General features: G+C 32.2%; 1 protein-coding gene across 2 annotated transcripts in view; it reads right to left on the bottom strand.

Moving 5' to 3' along the window:
* The window catches only part of MYO9A (myosin IXA), a 196,558-nt gene that overhangs the window by 118,579 nt on the left and 57,045 nt on the right, over window positions 1–20,934 (bottom strand). For both annotated transcript variants that reach the window (XM_004687622.2, XM_012728607.1), the window contains exons 8-12: window positions 19,526–19,652; window positions 11,825–11,914; window positions 9,237–9,353; window positions 6,974–7,108; window positions 108–229 (exon numbers count right to left, since the gene is read on the bottom strand). In XM_004687622.2, the coding sequence (XP_004687679.1) occupies window positions 108–229; window positions 6,974–7,108; window positions 9,237–9,353; window positions 11,825–11,914; window positions 19,526–19,652 (591 nt within the window). The remainder of the gene's footprint in view (window positions 1–107; window positions 230–6,973; window positions 7,109–9,236; window positions 9,354–11,824; window positions 11,915–19,525; window positions 19,653–20,934) is intronic.

The following is a 20,934-nucleotide window of genomic DNA, read 5'->3' as shown; positions in this document are numbered from 1 at the left end:
GAACGAACCTCTGGCTCTTTGAAATGTAAGAAGAATGTTTAGGACTTTTCAAGAAGCCATGTATAGCACAAATGGTCAAAAACAAAATTGGAAAGAATCATACTTACTTGCTTTCCTCATCTAAAAGGTGGAGCAGCCCTGTTGGTTTCTTGCTAATGAGGTTTATGCAACAGGTATTATCAATGTAATCTATATTGTGCCAGCTGATACCTTCAGTTCTATATTCCTCCTAGGAAATAACAAATATCTCTTTATCTTTCAAAAAATAATAGGTACTTGAACTACCTAGACTAAGAAGCTTTTCTAGGCTTAAAAGTATTATCTAAACTTTTTAAAATCACAAATCCACACAATCGAACAAAGTATAAGTTCAGTTGTACAAATCAAGTGTACATCAGTTTTAAGAAGTATATGCAATCAAATGTTTTGGTTAGAGGCTTATGTGTGTATCCTCAGATCAGATAAAATAAAATCCTTAAAATATTTTTCCATAAAGCATGATGCACATATTCTGTTCATCTAATGGTTTTAATAGTAGTCACTAATAACACTTTGAACAAATCAATCATTTTCAATAGTGATTTTGTAATTTTATCATTCTTCTGTGTCATTATCCTGCAAAGAAAAATAGAGCCTAGAATAAATTCTAATTATCCTAATTTGGAAAAGTAACTGATTAACACTCTCCTTTTAATTAATAATTTCACAAGTAGGAAACTGCTAATAAAGATCACTCCCAAGCAATGATAACAAAAAATTTCAGTTTCTTTTTTCATAGCTGAGCAAAGAATATGGATACTTAAAGATATTATTAGTAGTTATAGAATTAGATGCTTCCGAGTCAGTTTTGCAAAGTTCTTTTAAAAATATCTGATGTCTACTTAACGGCATAAAATTGTGTATCATATCATATTATTTTTTTACTAAATGTAGGATCCACATTGATGTGCTCTTTACCACTAGATTTCTGGTTTTTGATATTCTTCTATCTTGGATTAATTTCAAGAGTGGTTAGTCATTTACTTTTAGCTGTGCTGATCCTCTCCCATGACATTTGTTTTCACTTTCATTTAATTTTCTTTTCTATCTTCATTTCCTTCTTTTTACTTTCAATTGATTCAGTTTGCAATATTTTTACAATTTGTTGCAAGTGATACTTAAATCATTGCTTCTCAATGATTTAAAATCTTTAATAACTACAAATTTCTTCCAAGTACTTACCTTTAGTCACATCCCACAAATTTTAATAGTAATGTGTTCACTAAGTTCAATGTACTTTCTAATTTTTTTTTAATTTCTAGACTATTTAGTAATTTATTTCTTTTTGTTAGTAATATAGATATTTTTCAGTTATTTTTACATTATGGTATTGATGCTGTGATTCCCAGCCTTTGAAATAAAACCAGTCTAATGACCCAGTATATGAACAAATTTCAAAAATTTACATTATTTATACATGTCAAGTAAGTATTTACTTAAAATTTTTTCTAAATTCTATTTGATATAGGCATCAGATTCAGGGAAACTGGTATTCTGACCTGAAGTACAGGCAGGACTGGATGCCTACAAAAGCACTCACCCTACATAAAATCTTTTGTATCTTTACTGATTTTGTCTTCCAGTCATTCGGCAAGGCATGTTAAGACATTCTACCTTAATTGCAAATATATGTTTCTTTTAGAGTTTTATTAATCTTTGTTTTACATATTTTCAGTAGAATTATCAACTACCTATAAAATATTTCTTGATGAATTTATCCTTTTAGCATTACCAAGTATTTTTTCTCTAGTAAAGGTTAAACTATGGCATTGCTACAGCTATAGAGAACATCTTTTAAAGTTTGCTTGTTCTTTTTCCTTCCTGTTACTTTTTTTTTTTTTAAAGATTTATTTATTTATGCATACAGAACTGGGGTACAGGCCAGAGGCTGGGGCAGTGAGAGGCTTCACCAGAGACAGAGTGGGGAGCAGAACAGGCAGATCGACAAAGTACACTGCTGAGGGGAGCAGCGGGTGGGTCAGGAGAGGTCTGCCACACCATGTGGTCACGTCCGGGGCAGGCGGGAATCGAACTCATGCGGAAGTGGCCTCAGCTTCTCAGTGCAGTGCTTTAACCCGCTGCGCCACCAGGGAGGGCCACTTCCTGTTACTTTTAACCTTCTGAATGTTTATATTTAATGCTCTTAACATGCAATGCCTTATTTTTGTTTTCTACCCAGTCTGACAATCATTGGCCTTATTTTTGTTTTCTACCCAGTCTGACAATCATTGGTTTTTTTCTTGGAGCAATCGGTTTATAGTTAATGCAATCACTGATATTGTGGGGTTAAACTGCCATCTCACCATTTGTTACTTGCCTTTCTTTCTTTTGAATTGCTAGGGTTGTTTATTTAGTCCCTACTATAGTAAGTTGACTTTTACACTTTTTAATAATTTTGTCGCTATCCCAGGGATCTTAACACTCCATACTTAACAACATCTAAGAGAGGACAAAATACTCCATCATTCAACATTTAGTACAAAGATCTCAGAAGACCTTCCTGATTTAAGAGCTATTATACTTATGTATTTTAATTCTACCTAAAATTTAAACCACAGGAATTATTTTAATCTGATTTAGTTAAAATCATTTAGATTTGCCTAATCTTTTTTTTTTAAGATATGCCTAATCTTTTAAATATTCATTGTTCTTCATTCCTTCCTGCATGTCTAACTACAATGGAGCTATATAATTTAAGCGACTGCCCAAATAACATGCTGTATTTTTAAAGAAAATACCCCACTGTCTTCTGGCATCCACTGCGTCTCCTCACACTGTAACCCACTGTGTCTGCTAGTTTTACTCTTGCTTTTTTTCTTTTTAAATACAGCTTCTTCACCCACACCCACACCCTAGGCTACGTCTCATATTTTTACACTGTCTTTGGTTTACTATATTGGCTGTCTTTGTACTTATCATGCTTAGGATTCTTAGAGTTTCTGAGATGTGCATTCGCTGGATTTTTTTGTTTTATGTTATGGAAAATTTTCAATCATTACCTTTTGTTTTGTTTTAATCATATCTTATCAAATATAGCTTCTGTACTATTCTTTCTCTCACATGTAACTTTCCAGAATCCCTACAATACAGTGTTTAACCTTTTCGTTATGATCCATGTCTCCTACTATTCATATTTTCCATTTACTTTTAATCATCTTCTTGACTTTTTCAATCAGTGTCTACAGAATCTAATTGTTAAAAACTAACACTGTGCTCTTAATCTCACTCTAATTTTTAGTTTTAGATTTTCCTAGAGTTGGGTTTACTTTACAAATTTTTAGTTCTTTAATAAAAACATTGTTATTTAAAAATTAAAAAATTCCTTAAAGTATTTGTACTTTTAAGTTCATGTGTGATATCATCATTATCCAGATTCCTTATGGCACTTTCTTTTTTGTTTGTATTCATTCTGCTTTGACTCTTTTTTTCTTTCTTTCTTTTTTAAATGAATGCTAGATTCTGTTCATGGAAAATCATAGAGGTATTAGGATGTTCTCATCTTCCACAGGTACTTACTTTGCTCTTGGCAGTAACTAAGAACACTAGTAATTATACATTGTTTTAACTCAATCAGAAACTGAGATAACATTACACTGGGCTTCAGTCTCTAAGATTCCTAATATATTTCTGACTTACTTCAATTCCTAAGATATAAACCTCCAGGGCTTCAACCTTAAGTCTGTAGAAGCTGCTAGGTCTTCCTCCTTGCTCCTGAATTTAGATTTTAAAACCCTGTTCAGTATCTCAGACTCTCAAAGTCTGGTTCTTTCAGAATCAACAACCCTCTACCAGAATAGAGAATGGTCTCTGGAACAAATACTGGTGTCAACTCCATGAATTTCCTTCTTACATATCCAAGTCCCATAAAACTTCACTTATTGGAATGTACTACAGTGCCTTCGAATATATTTTGTTCAACTTTTTTCTAGGTATTCTCCAAGTGAAGGTTGGTCAAATTTCTCAGTCGGATCAGTGGAAGTAGGATAGACAAAAGAAAAACTCACTAATCTAGGAATTTCTCACTAAGTAGGAAACTCACTAAATTAGGAAGATTCCTACAACTCTAAATTTTCTATCTTCAATGTCTAAGCTCAGATTCCTGACATACAACTTTTTCAATTTACTGATGAATCAGTTATCTGAAGGATAATTTTGAGTAGGTAAAGGAAGACAGAAGTAGTACAAATGACAACAGAAAATACATTTTCAAATCGCAGAAGACTTTTTTGGTTTATCTCTTATGTCACATTATCTTTGCTAATACTCTGATTCAGGACTCAATCACGAACCCACACTACTGCAACTGGTTCACAGACGATCTCCTCCCCTCCAATTCACCTCTCCTTGGTCTATCTTCCACACTTTCAAGTTCTCTGTAAGTACACTTCAAAAACTTCCTCATTCTGTAACAGAAAATTTCTAATAGTCCCTGCATTACATATGAGTCTACTTGACCCTAGGCTATTTCATCAAGCTATACTGAAGCATCATCAATTCCTCTGAAGTGCCATATTATTTTATGGCTTGCAGTTTTAAGGATATTGTTACCTCTATCTAAAATATCTTTTCTCCACTGACAATCTGGTTAGCTCAACTTTCCATTTTACAAAATAGCCCAAACTATACCTCTGAAGACCTTCAATAAATTCAAATCCACTCCATCCTTTATATCACTACTTTATTTTATATATGATACTGGCACTTACTATCCTGCATAGCAATTATTACATCACTAGTGTATAGTACATAAATACTATTTTTGGACATAATTGATGGAATTTTGTAATGGAAATTCAATAATCAAGATTTTAAAATATATCCTCCAAAAGGTACTATGATAAAGTTTTTATCTTTAACCTCTTTATGAAAAAAATTTTTAAAAATTTTTTAATTGGCTTAACTGATTTCTTGAATTTTAAAGATTTATTTAGTTATGCATACAGAACTGGGGTACAGGCCTAAGGTACAGGGGCAGTGAGAGGATTCACCAGAGACAGACTGGGGAGCAGAAAAGGCTGACTGAAGAAGTACACTGCTGAGGGGGGCAGCGGACGAGTCAGGAGAGGTCTGCCACTCCATGTGGATCACATCCAAGGCTGGGGATTGAACTCATGCTGAAGTAGCTTTAGCTTCTTAGTGCTGTGCTTTAAGCCACTGCACCACCAGGTAGGGCCCTTATTCAAATGTTTTTAACATTCACTGACACCAACTCTCATATTAGGTACCAGATACAAATAAACAAAAGAATAAACTGCCTTAAATCTCTTAACTCCAGTAAATCCATTTTAAGTGGGATAACAGGAGGAAACAATAGAATAGATGGCACAAACATATAGTCTCTAAAATTTCCATAAATTTTATCAAAGCATCCCCATTACATATATTACAGAAACAAATAATTAAACTTGACAGCAAAAATGGATAAGCCTTAGAATCTATGTCTTCTACTGCTCCATAATTTCATCATATGTTTAAAATTGTGATATTCAAGGCGGCAAGTAAATAAGTAAACCACAAGTAATTTTAAACATATCTTCCATGAATTATATAAGGCTTTATTTTGAAATATAATGAGAAGGCATTTCTTGTGAATTCTTCATGTCTAATCTACACATCTAGAAAAAGAATAATTTCAGGTCACAATTAAAGGACATCTTTCTTCTCCAAAACCAATTTAACCACTCTTCTCTTTAATGACCCCAAAAGCAACTGAAACTTTGCTATGTAGAAGATAACCAATAAAGTTCATTCCTCCATCCCTCTGATACATATAACCATTTTTGAGAGGTTAAAAAAATATTAATTTAGCATGATCTATTTAAAATAGTGCCAGACTGAGTCCAGATCAGACTCAACTCAGTTTTTATAGTTAACAAATGAGGGGTATTAAAGTTTTAAACACTTGCTCTGGCATTCTATAAAACTAGATAAAAATAGTACCTGCCTGATAAGTAAATATTACATAAAAGGTAATATAATGATTTTTTTTAATAGTTCCATCTGAGTCTGGCTAAAAGGTGTTGTTATAAATTTTAAGCATTCGACTATACAGCTAGGATTAATACTGCTTATGCTACTGTTAATCAGCTCTCTAAGCAATATAAAGATAATTTAAGCTAGAACAGAAGACAACAAAAATAGGAAAGTGGTTTTGTGGTGGTTGTTTTTTATTTTTTTTTCCCCCTGCTTTGTAGATTTGCCATGGTCTTTCTGTCCATTTCTTCACTATCTCCTTTGAATCAAATGTGAACACTGCTACTCCCAGCTTGCCATGGTACATAATATGAAAGTTAGAGCTATAATGTAAATCTCTTACTGACTTGAAACTTGACTTGTCAACATTTTTTCTTTGACCTTTTATTACATTAACACTAAAGAATTCTCATGGAAACTAAAGGGTAACCTGTTCTAAACTAAATCAATTTGAGCTTATTATAAGAAATATCTAGTTATACATTTTAGTCCCTCTATGTTGCCTGTTTCCTTTAATCCACACTGAGTTAACTTAATATACTATTAATGAGCTCCTCTATCCCATCTTGGAACTAAGATACCAAAGTAATGAAACAGATATACTTAGCATTACCCACAGTGATGAAGACTCACGGAAACAGTTTAAAATCAGTAATACCAAAGAAACCCAAAGCAAATCCATGTGTCTTTACATCCAAAGATGCACTCAACCAAGCAGTTATTGAATCTGCCTGCGGTCAATTGAAAAAAGGAGTTGATCCTGTATGATGTGGTTCAAGAACTATGATTAGCTTAGCCAACTGCTTACAAACTGGCATAAGACCATATATCTTTTCATGAAAAACAAGATTAAAGTACTAGTCACGACTATGATTCAAAAGTTATGTATGTGTGTGTGCTTGAAGTTAGAATAGTAGAGAACTGTGAAGAGAACAGACAAACATACATTTTAGGAACTTACTTGCTCCAGTTTAAAGATATGCTGGTTAAAGTAATGTTGTAAACGTTCATTAGCAAAATTAATACAGAATTGTTCAAAGCTGTTATTTTCATAATCTTCAAACCCAAAAATATCAAGAACACCAATAGACAAAGTCTGTAAACAGGGAAGAAAACTGGGGTTAAAAATTATGTTCAAGTATATTGAATGGCTATCTACAATACAACTAACAAAATGCTCAAAGTTCTTTTGTAACAGCAGAGAGGATTTTTTAAGGCCAGTGTTCAAACAAATATACCATAGATATCATCTAGCCCTCTTTATATAACATAAAATGCATTGATTACTTTAGAGATGTGTGGAAAGTGAATGACTTGTTATCTCAATCTCAAAATCCCTAAACACCAGAAGATAAAAGGAATAGAAACAATAGGCTATGGGTAAATCAAAAGTTTAATTGAGTGAAGAAGTTACTCCTGGGTATGCCTGGTTATTGCCAAGATATTCATGTAACTTTTCTATTTTGGTTTCTATGCCCCCATAGAATTCTGCTTCAAGAAGCAGCTAAGAAGTATGTTTAATTAGCCTTGTACAAGCTAAGAATTAAACTAGATACCAGAGTAGCAGACTTCTTGAAGTTAAATTTTTAAATTTTTATCCAAAAAAGAAAAAGGTTTATGATATTAAAAAGCTCTACAAGGGAGTCCAAAGGAAAAGAATAACAATCCCTTCTTCATCCTTAACTTCTACTTCCTAAAGTCAATGCTCAAACCCTTTAGCTGTTTAATATAGACTAGTATAGTATATAAACATTTATATAATAATATAATATAATATTTTACATTTAGAAATTATTTTCTAACTACTTAAAATAGAGAGTAGAGATTTAGCTCTAATACCCCCAAACCAATTAATTATCTCATTCTTCAAATCCAGTTGTATGAAAACCTTAGTGAAATGAAAACAATTTTTCTATACTGCTGCTAAGAGAGATATTGGCAAACTGATGTAATACATGATAAATGGTAAGAGATTTCTTTTGCAGATTTCACTAACAGTATTTTCCTAGTTCTACTGAATAAGATTCTAAGCACTTGTGAAAATAAATACATTCAAAATTAGGCTTATTTGCTAAATTAAATTACAATTACAATTAATTTTCCAGCTGTAGATTTATTCAAAGCATGAAAATCAATGTAAATGAAGACAAGATTAAGTAATAAAAATGATATCTTGTCAAGTCTGAAAACATAGATCATTCTATGAACAATATTAGGAAATAAAATGGGTTTTAAATGATTTAAATATCTAAAATCTGTCATATTAAGAAACATCATCCCAATTGGGGGGTAAAAATCTAAACATAAAAAATTAAACTCTGTGAGTATAAGTATTTTATAATGCTGCACTGTTCCTATATAAGAAAAATAAACAAAACAGGGGTGGGGGGAAGACAGCTCAAAAACTCATAGCATAATCAAATCTACAGTCAAGTGAAAATACCAAAGAATCTGTCATTTAAAAAACTGTCAATAAAATGGGATAGTCCTCCTTTATTAGATTAGCAGATGAAAATACTGTTAAAATCCCACGTGAGCCAAAGGTATAGGAAAATAGGTACTTTTATACACTGTTGGTAGAAATGTAGTCTTTTTGAAATTTAACTGTAGCTGCCAAAATTTTAAAACATACCTATCCTTAAATACAACAATTCCATTTTGAGAATTTTATAGTGGAGAAATGTACAGAAAAATAAATGAAATATGATTTGTTATAGCATGATTTGCAACAAAATGACTGTATTTTTAATGGGAGAATTTACATACTAAATAATACTACAAATTTGTTAAAAACAGTAAGGTCAAGATACATTCAAGCACACCATGTTAAAAAAATACAACTTAAAAAAGTACAAATAACAATTCTAAAAAGTGATTTTGAATTCAGTATACAACTACAGCAATGTCAAGTATAGAAGGAAAAAAGACTGAAAACACACAGAACAACATTTCCCATGAATAAGTACTAGCCAAATTAATGTTGTAAGTAGTAAGAGAATTTAATTCTCCACTAGCAGTATTTCACTAATTCTGCTAACTCTAAGCATTTGTGAAAATTGTGACCTTCAAAAATAAGTCAATAAGGAAGAAACAGCAGGGAATACAGATTTAAAAAACCAATTCTTATTACTCTATATAATTCTGTACTTTTAAATTATATGTATTAACCATTTTATTACAACTGTTTATGTGCAGACATAAATCATATCCCAATGTATATCTACCTTGGTATTTTGTTCGAGATCTTTACTATTCAGAAGTGCATGATTAATCCGAAAAACTATCCAGTCAAACAGGGCACTATATAAAGACTTAGCCATGGAATTCCTCACTGTCACAGCCTGGGGGAGTGATGGGAGAGAGAGTAAAAGGTTAAAAATACAAGTGAAACTGGCAATAATTTTACCAAAACAAAGTGCATTTTGCTCTCATTCATCCAAGAATGCTAGCTTACTATCCTGAATTAGAAAATAATATTTCTCACAAGTATATATTGAAATTTGTCATAGATACTTATTTAGTTTATTTAGTACAATTCAAAGAATACAGGCTAAAATGACCATTAAAAAAGAAGGAAAACAAGGATATAGGTTCAAAACATTTTTATTGCAAATTAAAATATATATTACATGTAGTAAAGAGGGTAGAAAGTTAACAAATGAACCTTGCCATTTAAAAGTAGCAAATAGTATATCAGGCAGGAGAACAAATCTGTAAGCAAAATGCATCAGTTGCAAATTAAAACCACAAAGGGATACCACCTCCCCCTAGTGAGAATGACACATCTTAAAACAACTAGAAACAACAAATGTTGGAGGATGTGGAGAAAAAGGAACTCTCCTGCACTGCTGGTGGGAATGCAAACTAGTACAACCACTATGGAAAACTGTTTGGAGGTTCCTCAAACTGCTAAACATGGAGCGTCCATATGACCCAGCAATCCCACTCCTAGCTATCTACTCAAAAGACACAAAACACTGATTCAAAAAGATACCTGCACCCCCATGTTTATTGCTGCTTTATCTACAATTGGAAAGACATGGAAACAACCCAAATGCCCAAAAGTGGATGACTGGATTAAAAAGATGTGGTACATATACACAATGGAATATTACTCAGCAACCAAAAAAATAAATAAATAAACACATGCATTTTGCAGCAATATGGATGGGGCTGGAAAAGATCATGCTTAATGAAATAAGCCAGAAAGAAAAGGAAAAATACCAGATGGTTTCAATCATAGCAGGAGTATAACAGACCAGGTAAGAAAATAACAATAATAATGAACAGCTATATACCAGAGACATTTTATGGGGTGGAGTGGGGAATGGGATCAAAAAACAGTGGGGGGAGGAAATGCACTGGACTATGGTGATGACAAGCCCACAGGGATTATAACCAAGATGGAAAAAGGCACAAAATGATGGAAAAATAAACTATTATAATTTAAAAAAAAAATGCATCAGTTATCTGTGAAATTCTAGTCATATACTGAAAACACAATTCTAATACTGCCACAAATTAAATTATTGGTAGTCCTCAGTTTGCCATACACAGTAACCTCTAGATTTCTCCAACCCCAAATAAAGTAACACTTATTTTATTATGGAAATGTGCAATTTAACTTTTCTCTCACTTCAAGCTTTCCCCAGTATAGAAATTGTGCTGTCTGCTCAGTTTTTCTGGAAATCTGAAATCTTCATAAAAAATAAAGTCTATTAAAAAAATTCAACATTTTCAAAGTACTATAACCCAAAAGGTAAGGAGATCCATTATCATCTAAGCCTTAACATTAGAAAAATACAAATTCCAATAATTTATATACATATTGTCCAAGGCCTTAAAGAGCTAGACTATCCATTCAGTTTTCTATTTTATTCTAGCTGTGTGACCTTGGTCAATTCACCTAAACTCTTAAGACTACAGCTTATACATTTGTAAAACACAGATAATACTATAACCTACAGATAGGTAAGTGAAATTGTGAATTTCAATTAGAAAACTGAAAACTTCGAGTTGATGGATGAAAAACTAACCACATAAATCACCACCAACATAGTAAAGGCAGGTATCAAATTTTCTATCTTGAAAACTAGAAACTTGCAAATGATCAAAATGTTTATAAATTCTGAGAGAATTCTATAGCCTAAGTTCTAAGAATTCTAAGTTCTGAGAATTCTATACTTAAGCGAAGTGTCAACACTGTATGATCATTGATCACTTTCATAAAATTACATAATAAACAGTACATTTTTCAATAATATTCCTACTGCTACACACTCTAATAATATAATACTAAAAATGATTCACTATAGCAATGAAATTCACAATGCAGATGATGTTTAAAGTCATGGAAATGAGTGAGATAATCTAGATAAAAAAGAAGGCAAAAACTCCCCAAGCACTCCATCCTTTAGTGGTCAGGGAGAAAAAAAAAAGCAAACACAATGAACTACAATGAAGAAGCCAACAATGAAAAGCAAACTAGATTATGATCTGCTGAAAGAAAAGAAACTGTCTCAAGAAAGAATAATTTGGGTCAACTACTGTTCATTCATAGATCAGCACATCCTCTATTCACCATATATTAATTAGATGAAACTTAAGAATGGTGAGCAGTTTAAGAATGGCGTGAAATTTAAATATATTGTTTTAAGTTTCCAAGTGGATGGAAAGTTCACTATTAAATTTCAAGAGTCCAGAAATAATTTCAACGTCCCTTGTTACTTTCATTCTGTAAAGAAAAAACATAAACACAAGCTACTAAAAATGTTCAACATGCTTTGATCACAAGAGAAAATCTTTTTCATACCTCTGCAAGTTTATACGGTAAAACAAGCTTTTCTCCCACTGTCATAGTCTTCCTTGTAACTAATGCTTCAAACAGCATCTCTTCTTTAACCTATACAGCAGAAAAACAAATTCATTATGTAAAATTTATGACATTAGATTGATTTATTGAAAAGTCAAATCGAGGTAAAAATAATGTTAACAAATATACAAGAAAGTTTAAAAAAAAAAACAAAGAAAAAATGCTAGGTAATTTAAATATTGGCCAAAGTAGAATTTAAGTGTCCGTTCACCCCATTTTCACCTTTATCAAAAAAAAAAAATAAAGGAAACAGAGGGTAAATAAGGTAGGTTAGCTTTTCTTTGAAAAGAGATGAGTGTTTTATTGGCATTTTCAGATAATTATGGTTCTTTTTTGATACAGCAAAATTCCACTGCGTACTTAAGGGCTAATGAGAGTTGGAAGGTGGATAATATCTTACCATTATTGTAAAAATGACTATGAACTTAAAGGGGTACAGGCATCCTCAATCAATTTAAAATCAGTGCACAAAATGAAGAAAATGTAAAAAAAATTTAAAAAATAATAAAACAGAAACAAACAAACAAAAAAACAACAACAACAACAACAAAAAAAAAAACAGGACTACATCCAAGACAGAGTATTTCCAGAGCACCTGATTTTAAACTGATTTGAGGTAGATGAGCTTTTTAAAGTTTTCTTTCTACTTATAATGAAGAAGAATGCTTCAATGTGTAGAATATGGAAAACATGTCATAGTAAAAAATAAAATTATTTAAGACAATCAACCATAATCACACAACCTAGATGCAAGGATTAAAGAGTCACAACACTTCTTGAATTCTAGAAACATTCTAATGGACACTTATTTATGTCTCAGTTATTAATTTCTTTTAAATGTTAGATAAAGTTGATGCTTTCTTTGGTCACACTCCCTCTAGAGGCAAATATTATAATTAATCCACATGTATTGTTTCAGTTCATGTTTTTATACATATATACACTAAACACTACATGTTGTCAAGTGTATTTAACTCTTATCAGTATAGTATTACAACTGTCCATATGTTTTTAAAATTGAATATGTTGATAATCTAGATTTATTCATTATCAACTGCTAACTAGCAAATTAGTAATAAATACAGTGTGTAATCCATTCTCCTACTTGTAGACATTAAACTATTTACGATTTTGCACTATATTAGATAGTAAACTGCTGTGGTTCAAGATTTTCTTTAAAGTATATGCTAAAAGTGAAACTAACAGGTGGTAATGTACATATTTTCACCTTTACAGAATACTGCCGAACTTCTGTACACAGTCTTTATCAGTTTTATCTGAGCAACAGCACTCAGATTTCTTATTTCTTCAAACCTTGACTACTCGGTATTATAGGACTTAACGACTTTTGCCATAATGATGGGAATGAAATGGTAAAACACTTCATTTTTATATGAACATCCAAACCGTGATAAGGAAATAACACTCATAAAATTCTATATACAGAATGACGTAAAATGTATTAGCCCAAAGATTAGATTACAAAGAGAAATGATTATAAAGCAATTAAGTTCAGCAACACCCTGCCACCAGCAGCAATGCTGGTGATTGACCTGATGACAGATCAATCATTTTTAAAATATGATTACACCATAAAGGAAATATACCTTCTTTTGGAGTACCCACCATTCAGTTCTCAAATTCCAAATAATGGAAATAATTTGAGGCATATTATCCTCACAAAAAGCAAAAAACTAAAAAGGAACAGCCGAAGTGTAAATATAAAACCACAACCGTTCAGATCTATTTAAAATACTGAGAAACAAAAATAAAATCCCAGAGTACAAAAATGACAAAATTATAAAAGTGAAGAAAAACATGATCAAAACCACTGTTGTATTGTCATATGCTTCTACATTTAACCACTTATCATTAAAAGTGAACATTTAAATATAAATGATCTTGGTGGTTAGTATACACTATGGCAACAATGCCTAAAGGGGAGAATCCTATACTTCTATTGTAGAAATAGTGATGTCAACCAACATCAACTTACTGAAAAATATTTTAAAATTTAAAATTAACAGCATAATATTAAAAAAAAAATAAGTTATGCTCTTGACTCAATAAAACTTTTAAAAGGAGCAAACATAGCTGGCAAGACGGAGCAAAAAGGTACTTCCATGCACTGGTATAAACTGGTTCAACCACTAAGAGAGTAATTTGGAACTATCAGTAAATCTAAATATGTACATATATGCCATATCTCAAAAATTGTTCTTTGGATTATATCCTTTTGGAGGATATATTTTAAAATCTTGATTATTGAATTTCCATTACAAAATTCCATCAATTATGTCCAAAAATAGTATTTATGTACTATACACTAGTGTATGTAATAATTGCTATGCAGTATAGTAAGTGCTAGTATCATATATAAAATAAAGTAGTGATATAAAGGATGGAGTGGATTTGAATTTACTGAAGGTCTGCAGAGGTAGAGTTTGGGCTATTTTGTAAAATGGAAAGTTGAGCTAACCCAACACCTCTGGCTTCTACCCAGTTCTGTATGCATAAATAAATAAATCTTTGATATATATATATGTGTGTGTGTGTGTGTGTGTGTGTGTGTATAATATAATATATATATATATCCATACATACAAAAGTTAATATTTTTAAAAAAAGAATGAAAGACAGAGAATGGAAATTAGGCTTTTAGTGGTAACCTTAATATAGTATACAGTGTTGTATACCTGAAACCTATATCTCATAAACCAATGTTACTGCAATAAAAATTTTTAAATTCAGCTAAAAAAAGCCAACATTCACACAAATCAAAAGAAAAATTATGAAATACAAAATTTTGTATTTTGAATAGAGAAGTATAAAAAATAAAATATTCAAAATAGTCACAAAGAATGAATAATGAATTTTAAACATTTAATTAAAACATGATTTCCTAGAATAACAAATTATCATAATTAACTCAATCCAGTTTTAAAAAGACTAAACCATTAGCCAACAGAACAAACTGATATCAAATACAGTTGCTTGTAAGATTTATATCTCTCAAATTTTTTTTAAAGATTAATTTATTTTATGCATACAGGTCAGAGGGGGTGAGAGGAATCACCAGAGACAGAGTGGGGAGCAGAACAGGCAGATGTATTGAAATACACTGCAGAGGGGAACAGTGGGCGAGACAGCGAAGGTCTGCTGCGCAGGGATCCAACTCCTATTGAAGTGGCTGCAGTGAGCTTCACAGTGTTGAGCTTTAACCCATTGTCTCCTTGTTCACATATGAAAATTATTCTATAGGAGGGCCCTATATCTCTCAAACTTTTAAGAAACATTATTTGCTAGTGAGTTTTCTTTGAAGTATGGAAAATTATTTTTATGAAAAACTACCCAACTGATTTTAGTTGCTGGTTTAAAGCTGGCATTAAAACTGCTAATTTTATTACCGTACCAGCTCTATTATATTCAGGTTTATTATCATACACATATCTATGTATGAATAATCACATGAAACACTGATCTTCATTATATATATCTTCATAAACATCCTAAAGGAAATATAATGAATTCATATTTTAACCAGCTACTCTATAATTTTCCAAAGTTGTATATAGTAACTTAATATTTTACATTTTTATTAATATAATAATTAGCAATGAGCTCAAAATCCAACCTCAAAATTTCCCAAATTCACCTCATTGAGAAACTGAGATGTAAAACTTACTCTATATATTCATGCTGTTCCAACATGTTAATATAGCCTTAAAATATATAAATTGGCTAAAAACCAGTATTTTTTTGGTAATGGTGATAGCTCTAACATCTCAAAACAAATCATGCTCCACAATTGAAGGCTGTTCATCTTTTAGGGATTTTACAAAAAAAACTAACCCCAAATAGGATTTAGCAAAAAGAAGACTGAAAACATTAACCGCTGCTTGAGGTAATGACAAAAAATAACTGGAAGAAATAAATTAAACTATTCTTTTAAAAACATCTATTCTTAAAAAATTAAATCTTTATCACTGAATTGAATCATTTGGGGAGGACAGGGCATTAAATAGAATAGTTAATTTAGTTAAATTTAACTAAAGACTAACTTTTAATTGTACAGTGGTTATGTCTATCTTTTAAGTTATCTCAACAAAAGTCTTAAATTTACAATTATTTTCAATCTTAACAAATAAAGGTAAATATTTTTTTAAATAATTTTAAATAACTCACTATAGGCAGGTTACCAAGGTAAGTCCTGTCAGATTTTCTCCAGTTATCTTTTTACTTATTTCCAAACCTTCATTACTAGAACCAACCCAAACCATATGTAACAAGAAAGAATACTGGGTTAGGACCTCTCTGGTGCAGAGGGATTAAAGACAGCACTATCAACTATCAACAGTCACTACACAAGTTTGATTCTGGTCAGCCAGAAAGCTGACCCACATGGCATAGTAGACTTCTCTTATATGGCCTGCTGTGGCCCTCAGCAGTGTATTTCTGCCTGTTCTACTCCCTATTCTATCATCTAAACTTCCCTCCACTCCCCCCTTCCACACACACACACTTATGGCCTACACCCCAGTTCTTGTATGCATAAATAAATAAATCTTTTAAAAAAATAAAAGAATCCTGGGCTAATGGTGATATCTGCTATCAAGTCAATTCCTTCTCTGAATTGCCTGACTTGCTCTTTTTTTCTCTCATTAAAAAAAAAGGAATATTGGCTAGGATCAGAATCTTGTAAGATCACATCACAATACCATAAATTATAACACCAAATGTTTGACTGAAATGTCTAGCTGAAATACCAGCTGTTCTCTTGACTCTCATGAGTCTTCAAAATGACAGTTTTCAGACATTACACTCCAGGATCCTAGTAGAACTTCTTTCCAATCAGCAAGTATACTTCCAATTTAAGGTACTACTTCTCCTCCTTCTGACAAGCCAACTTATCCATTAAAGTTATTTAGTAACATCCAGTTATGCACAAATAATAAACATTATAAGATCAGATAAATAAGATTTATCCGTTACTCTCAAAAGTTTTGCAGTCTTATAATGATTTGCTTTTACAAAACCAAAATTAAATTATGCTAAGTATAAGAAAATGCTCTATGCTGATGGACAGTTCAGTACAACCACCAAGGTTAAATGCCATGAAGTGGCACTGAGCCATGATTTGAAAGACGAGTAATATTTTCACAAGAAAAAAGTAGGCTATTTGTAATTGCAAAACAAACTGAAAACAATTAGGACAGCTTTCAATAGGTAAATGGATAAACTGTGGTACACTGATACAAGGGAATATTATTGAGCAATAAAGAACCATACTAACACTTCATGAAAAGACATGGATGATCTTAAATGTATATATATACTTTTAAAGATTTATCTATTTATGCATACAGAACTGGAGTACAGGCCAGAGGTTTAGGGGTGGTAAGAACAGAACAGGCAGATGTACAAAGTACTGAGGGGAGTAGTGGGAGATTCAGGAGAGGTCTGTTATGCCATATGTGCACAGGTCACCTTCCTGATTAGGGATCGAACTTGTGCTGAAGCAGCTGCAAATAGCTTTGCAGCCCTGTGCTTTAACCTACTGCGCTACCAGGGAGGACTCAAATGTATATATATATTTTTTTTTTAAAGATTTATTTATTTGTGCATACAGAACTGGGGTACAGGCCAGAGGTTCAGGGGCGGTGAGAGGCCTCACCAGAGACAAAGCGGGGAGCAGAACAGGCAGGTTGACGAAGTACACTGCTGAGGGGAGCAGGGGGCGGGTCAGGAGAGGTCTGCCACACCATGTGGTCACCTCCGGGGCAGGCGGGAATCGAACTCATGTTGAAGCGGCTTTAGATTCTCAGTGCTGTGCTTTAACCCGCTGCACCACCAGGGAGGGCCCAAATGTATATTTTTTTAAGTAAAACAAGTCATTCTGAAAAGGCTGCTATTCTATGATGACAATTACATTACATTCTGGAAAAATCTACATAACTAGAAAAGGAGATTGAGGAAGGGGATAAATGGGTACAAAACAGGACTTTTAGGGCAGCAGAACTATTCTGTATGACATTGGAATGGAGATTCATTATATTATGCATTTAACTTTAATGTATACATGTATTTAAAAATTAAATCAATGTGGGGGGAATGTAGACCATGACAAAAGAACATAGTTGTATGACAAAAATATGAAATAATTGCATTTAAGGGGTAGGAGGAAAAGGTACTGACCTAAGTAATTTTGAAAATGGAGTCTGTAAGACAAAGGCAAAAGGAAGTGCAAAGGAGTATGTGTTAACAATTTTAATATTGCCATATATATACATATATATACATATATATGTGTGTGTACATATATATATAGAATTAATATTGCCATATATATACATATATATACATATATATGTGTGTGTACATATATATATAGAAAGACACACAAAGAGATCTTGCATAACTTCATTGAGCTCAACTTCATTTTTTTATATCATAATGAAAAAAAGAAGTCCTCTAAAGATTATTTGAGGATGTGAGTTTTATTATACATTGCATTACTTAAAATGGCAGTTTCTGAGACTACCAAAAACAAACATTAAGTGAGGACTTAATATCAGTATACCAGAATTGAACAATTAAATTAATGAATAGAATATGGTAGGGAACGAGTTCCTCATAGTTAGCAAGGGAGTTTACTGAGAAACAAGGGAAGAAAACTAGAATGACACATTTAATAATGAATTATTCAGATATATTACATTCTCATGTTTATTCTTATAAAGTCGCACACAGTTACATAAAACAGTACTTAGACACAAAACTATACACAAGTTAGTATACACACATAGATTTCTTTGCTTTATAAGACAGGAAGAAGGCCTATAAAAAAATGATAGACTTTTTTCAAAATTTATTTTATTTACTTATGCATACAAGTGCTGCAATGTAGACCAGAGGTACGAGGGAGACTGGGGTAGTTGAGAGGATTCACAGGAGACAGAGTGGGGAACAAAACAGGCAGATCTACTGAAATACATGCTGAGGGAAACAGCAAGTAAGAAGGAGAGGTCTGCTGCACCATGTGGGTCACCTCCCCAGGGAATGAACTTATGATGGCATGGCTGCATATAGCTCCTAGTGGAGACTTAACCCTTTGCACACCAGAGAGGACCCCAAAATGACAGACTTTTTAAGACTAATTCTGGCAAGATGTGGTTAGCTGAGAAAACATAAGAAATCATCACACTAGAAGAAAGTAGGTAATAAGAAAGACTCTGTTATAGGAAGAAGTACAATAGAAGATGAAGATATTCAACCCTATTTAGCTTTTTCTCCCTACCCATCCTAGTACACCATCTTCAAATAAAATAATCTAAAATAAAATCATCAAAACTTGGGTATAAGAAAAAAATCTCAAGTACAGAGAGAGAAGAGAACTCAAACATTATAAAGTCTAAAGTAAAATATTCACTCTGTCCAGCAAACTGAGCGACCTTAGGAATCTGAAACAAGGGAAGAGGAGAAAAACCAAATCTTCTAAAGATTCTGGTACACTCAAGAGTAAAAATTTCATCTTTTGGAAAAACTATTAATAGTGTTAACTCACACCTACAAAACAGTCACACAAGGTAAACAGCTGAGCAGTTAGTATCTGAAATAACAACTGAGAATACAATTACTCACTTCTAATAATTCTGAGACAACAGGCAGAACTTCAGGATTACAGATATCTATGGAGTCATCCCGGTATGTCTTCTTTTTATAACAGATATTGCCCAAGTGTAGTATTGCTGAGAGAAGAGAGAAAATCCTGTGGGGGAAAAAAACACAAATTGCAGAGCTTACTTTCATGCATTCTCTAAGCTTATTTCCTAAGTTTAAATATCAGAATAACAACTATAATAACCAAAATTTATTGAGATTTACTGTCAGGCAATATGCAAAGTGCTTTACATACGTTTTGTAGTACTATATCACTTGTCAAATATAGTTGCTTCACTGGGACCTCCTTACTGTTTGAATCTGCAGGAGAGTTTCTAAATTCCATACCTTTTCAAATGCTTTTCATTCTTCCTGGAATGTCCTTTCACTACATTGTCTATTTCAGATTTAATAAATCTACTTGTTAAAGGTCTTAGAATTTATATTTTACTAAGCAGCTTGGGTAATTCTTTATTATTAACTATAGTTTTAAAATACTTTCCTATACCAGATTATGGTGTTCTTGATAAATGCTTTAATAAGACAAAAATATTCAGTGGAATATATTATCTTATATAAAGGCCCTGACTATGAAGGATTTATATCTGGACCCTCTTTTTTCTCCTTCCCTTCTCTCAGAGGAACAACATGCCCCCTCCTTCTAGTGACTATCAAGATAATATCTAAGTTCCAGAGATGAATCAAACTGAAGACCAATCTACCAGAACATACTACTGGTGGCTTCCAATGTGGGATAAAGTCATATCAGACAGTACAGAAGATTATTCCTTGAGTGTTAAGAAGTAAACATTATATTTCTAATCTTCATTATCTTAAAAAAATATCATCACTATAAATTAAGATATATAATATGTATGTCAAATCAGTCAGGTATCACAACAGGTAGGTTAAATATCCTGATGGGAAAATCTAAATAATATAGCATGGAGGAAATAACAGCGGTACTGTCATTTAGTAACTTTCAGTGAATTGGAGTTTATGTCACCAATTAAATGGGTTTACATAGTTTACATTACTTGGTTTTAACTGGCCTTTCACAAAAAAGATTCTGGTAAAAGACCTGCTAATAGAATATTCATACCAATGATATAATCACAAGCAAGCAAAAAAATTATAAACTTGATATTCTTCTACTCCTATGAGATTGACATGGTCAGTTCTAACATTAACATTAGTTACCTCCTCAAAAAAGTAACTAGTTTGTTCCGATGAGAGTCAAAGTTATTGTGTCTTTCACTTTAAATTGTTTTATTTTAAATATAGTTTACTTCAAAACAACCCCATCAAAAAATGGGCAGTAGAGCTAAAAAGACACTTCTCCAAAGAGGAAATGCAGATGGCCAACAGGCATATGAAAAAATGTTCAACAT

The sequence above is a fragment of the Condylura cristata genome, unplaced genomic scaffold, assembly GCF_000260355.1.
Source record: "Condylura cristata isolate star-nosed mole 26May11 unplaced genomic scaffold, ConCri1.0 scaffold00023, whole genome shotgun sequence".
Lineage (NCBI taxonomy): Eukaryota > Metazoa > Chordata > Mammalia > Eulipotyphla > Talpidae > Condylura > Condylura cristata.
The sequence above is the reverse complement of the archived record's forward strand: the minus strand, read 5'-3'. Positions and strand labels throughout refer to the sequence as shown.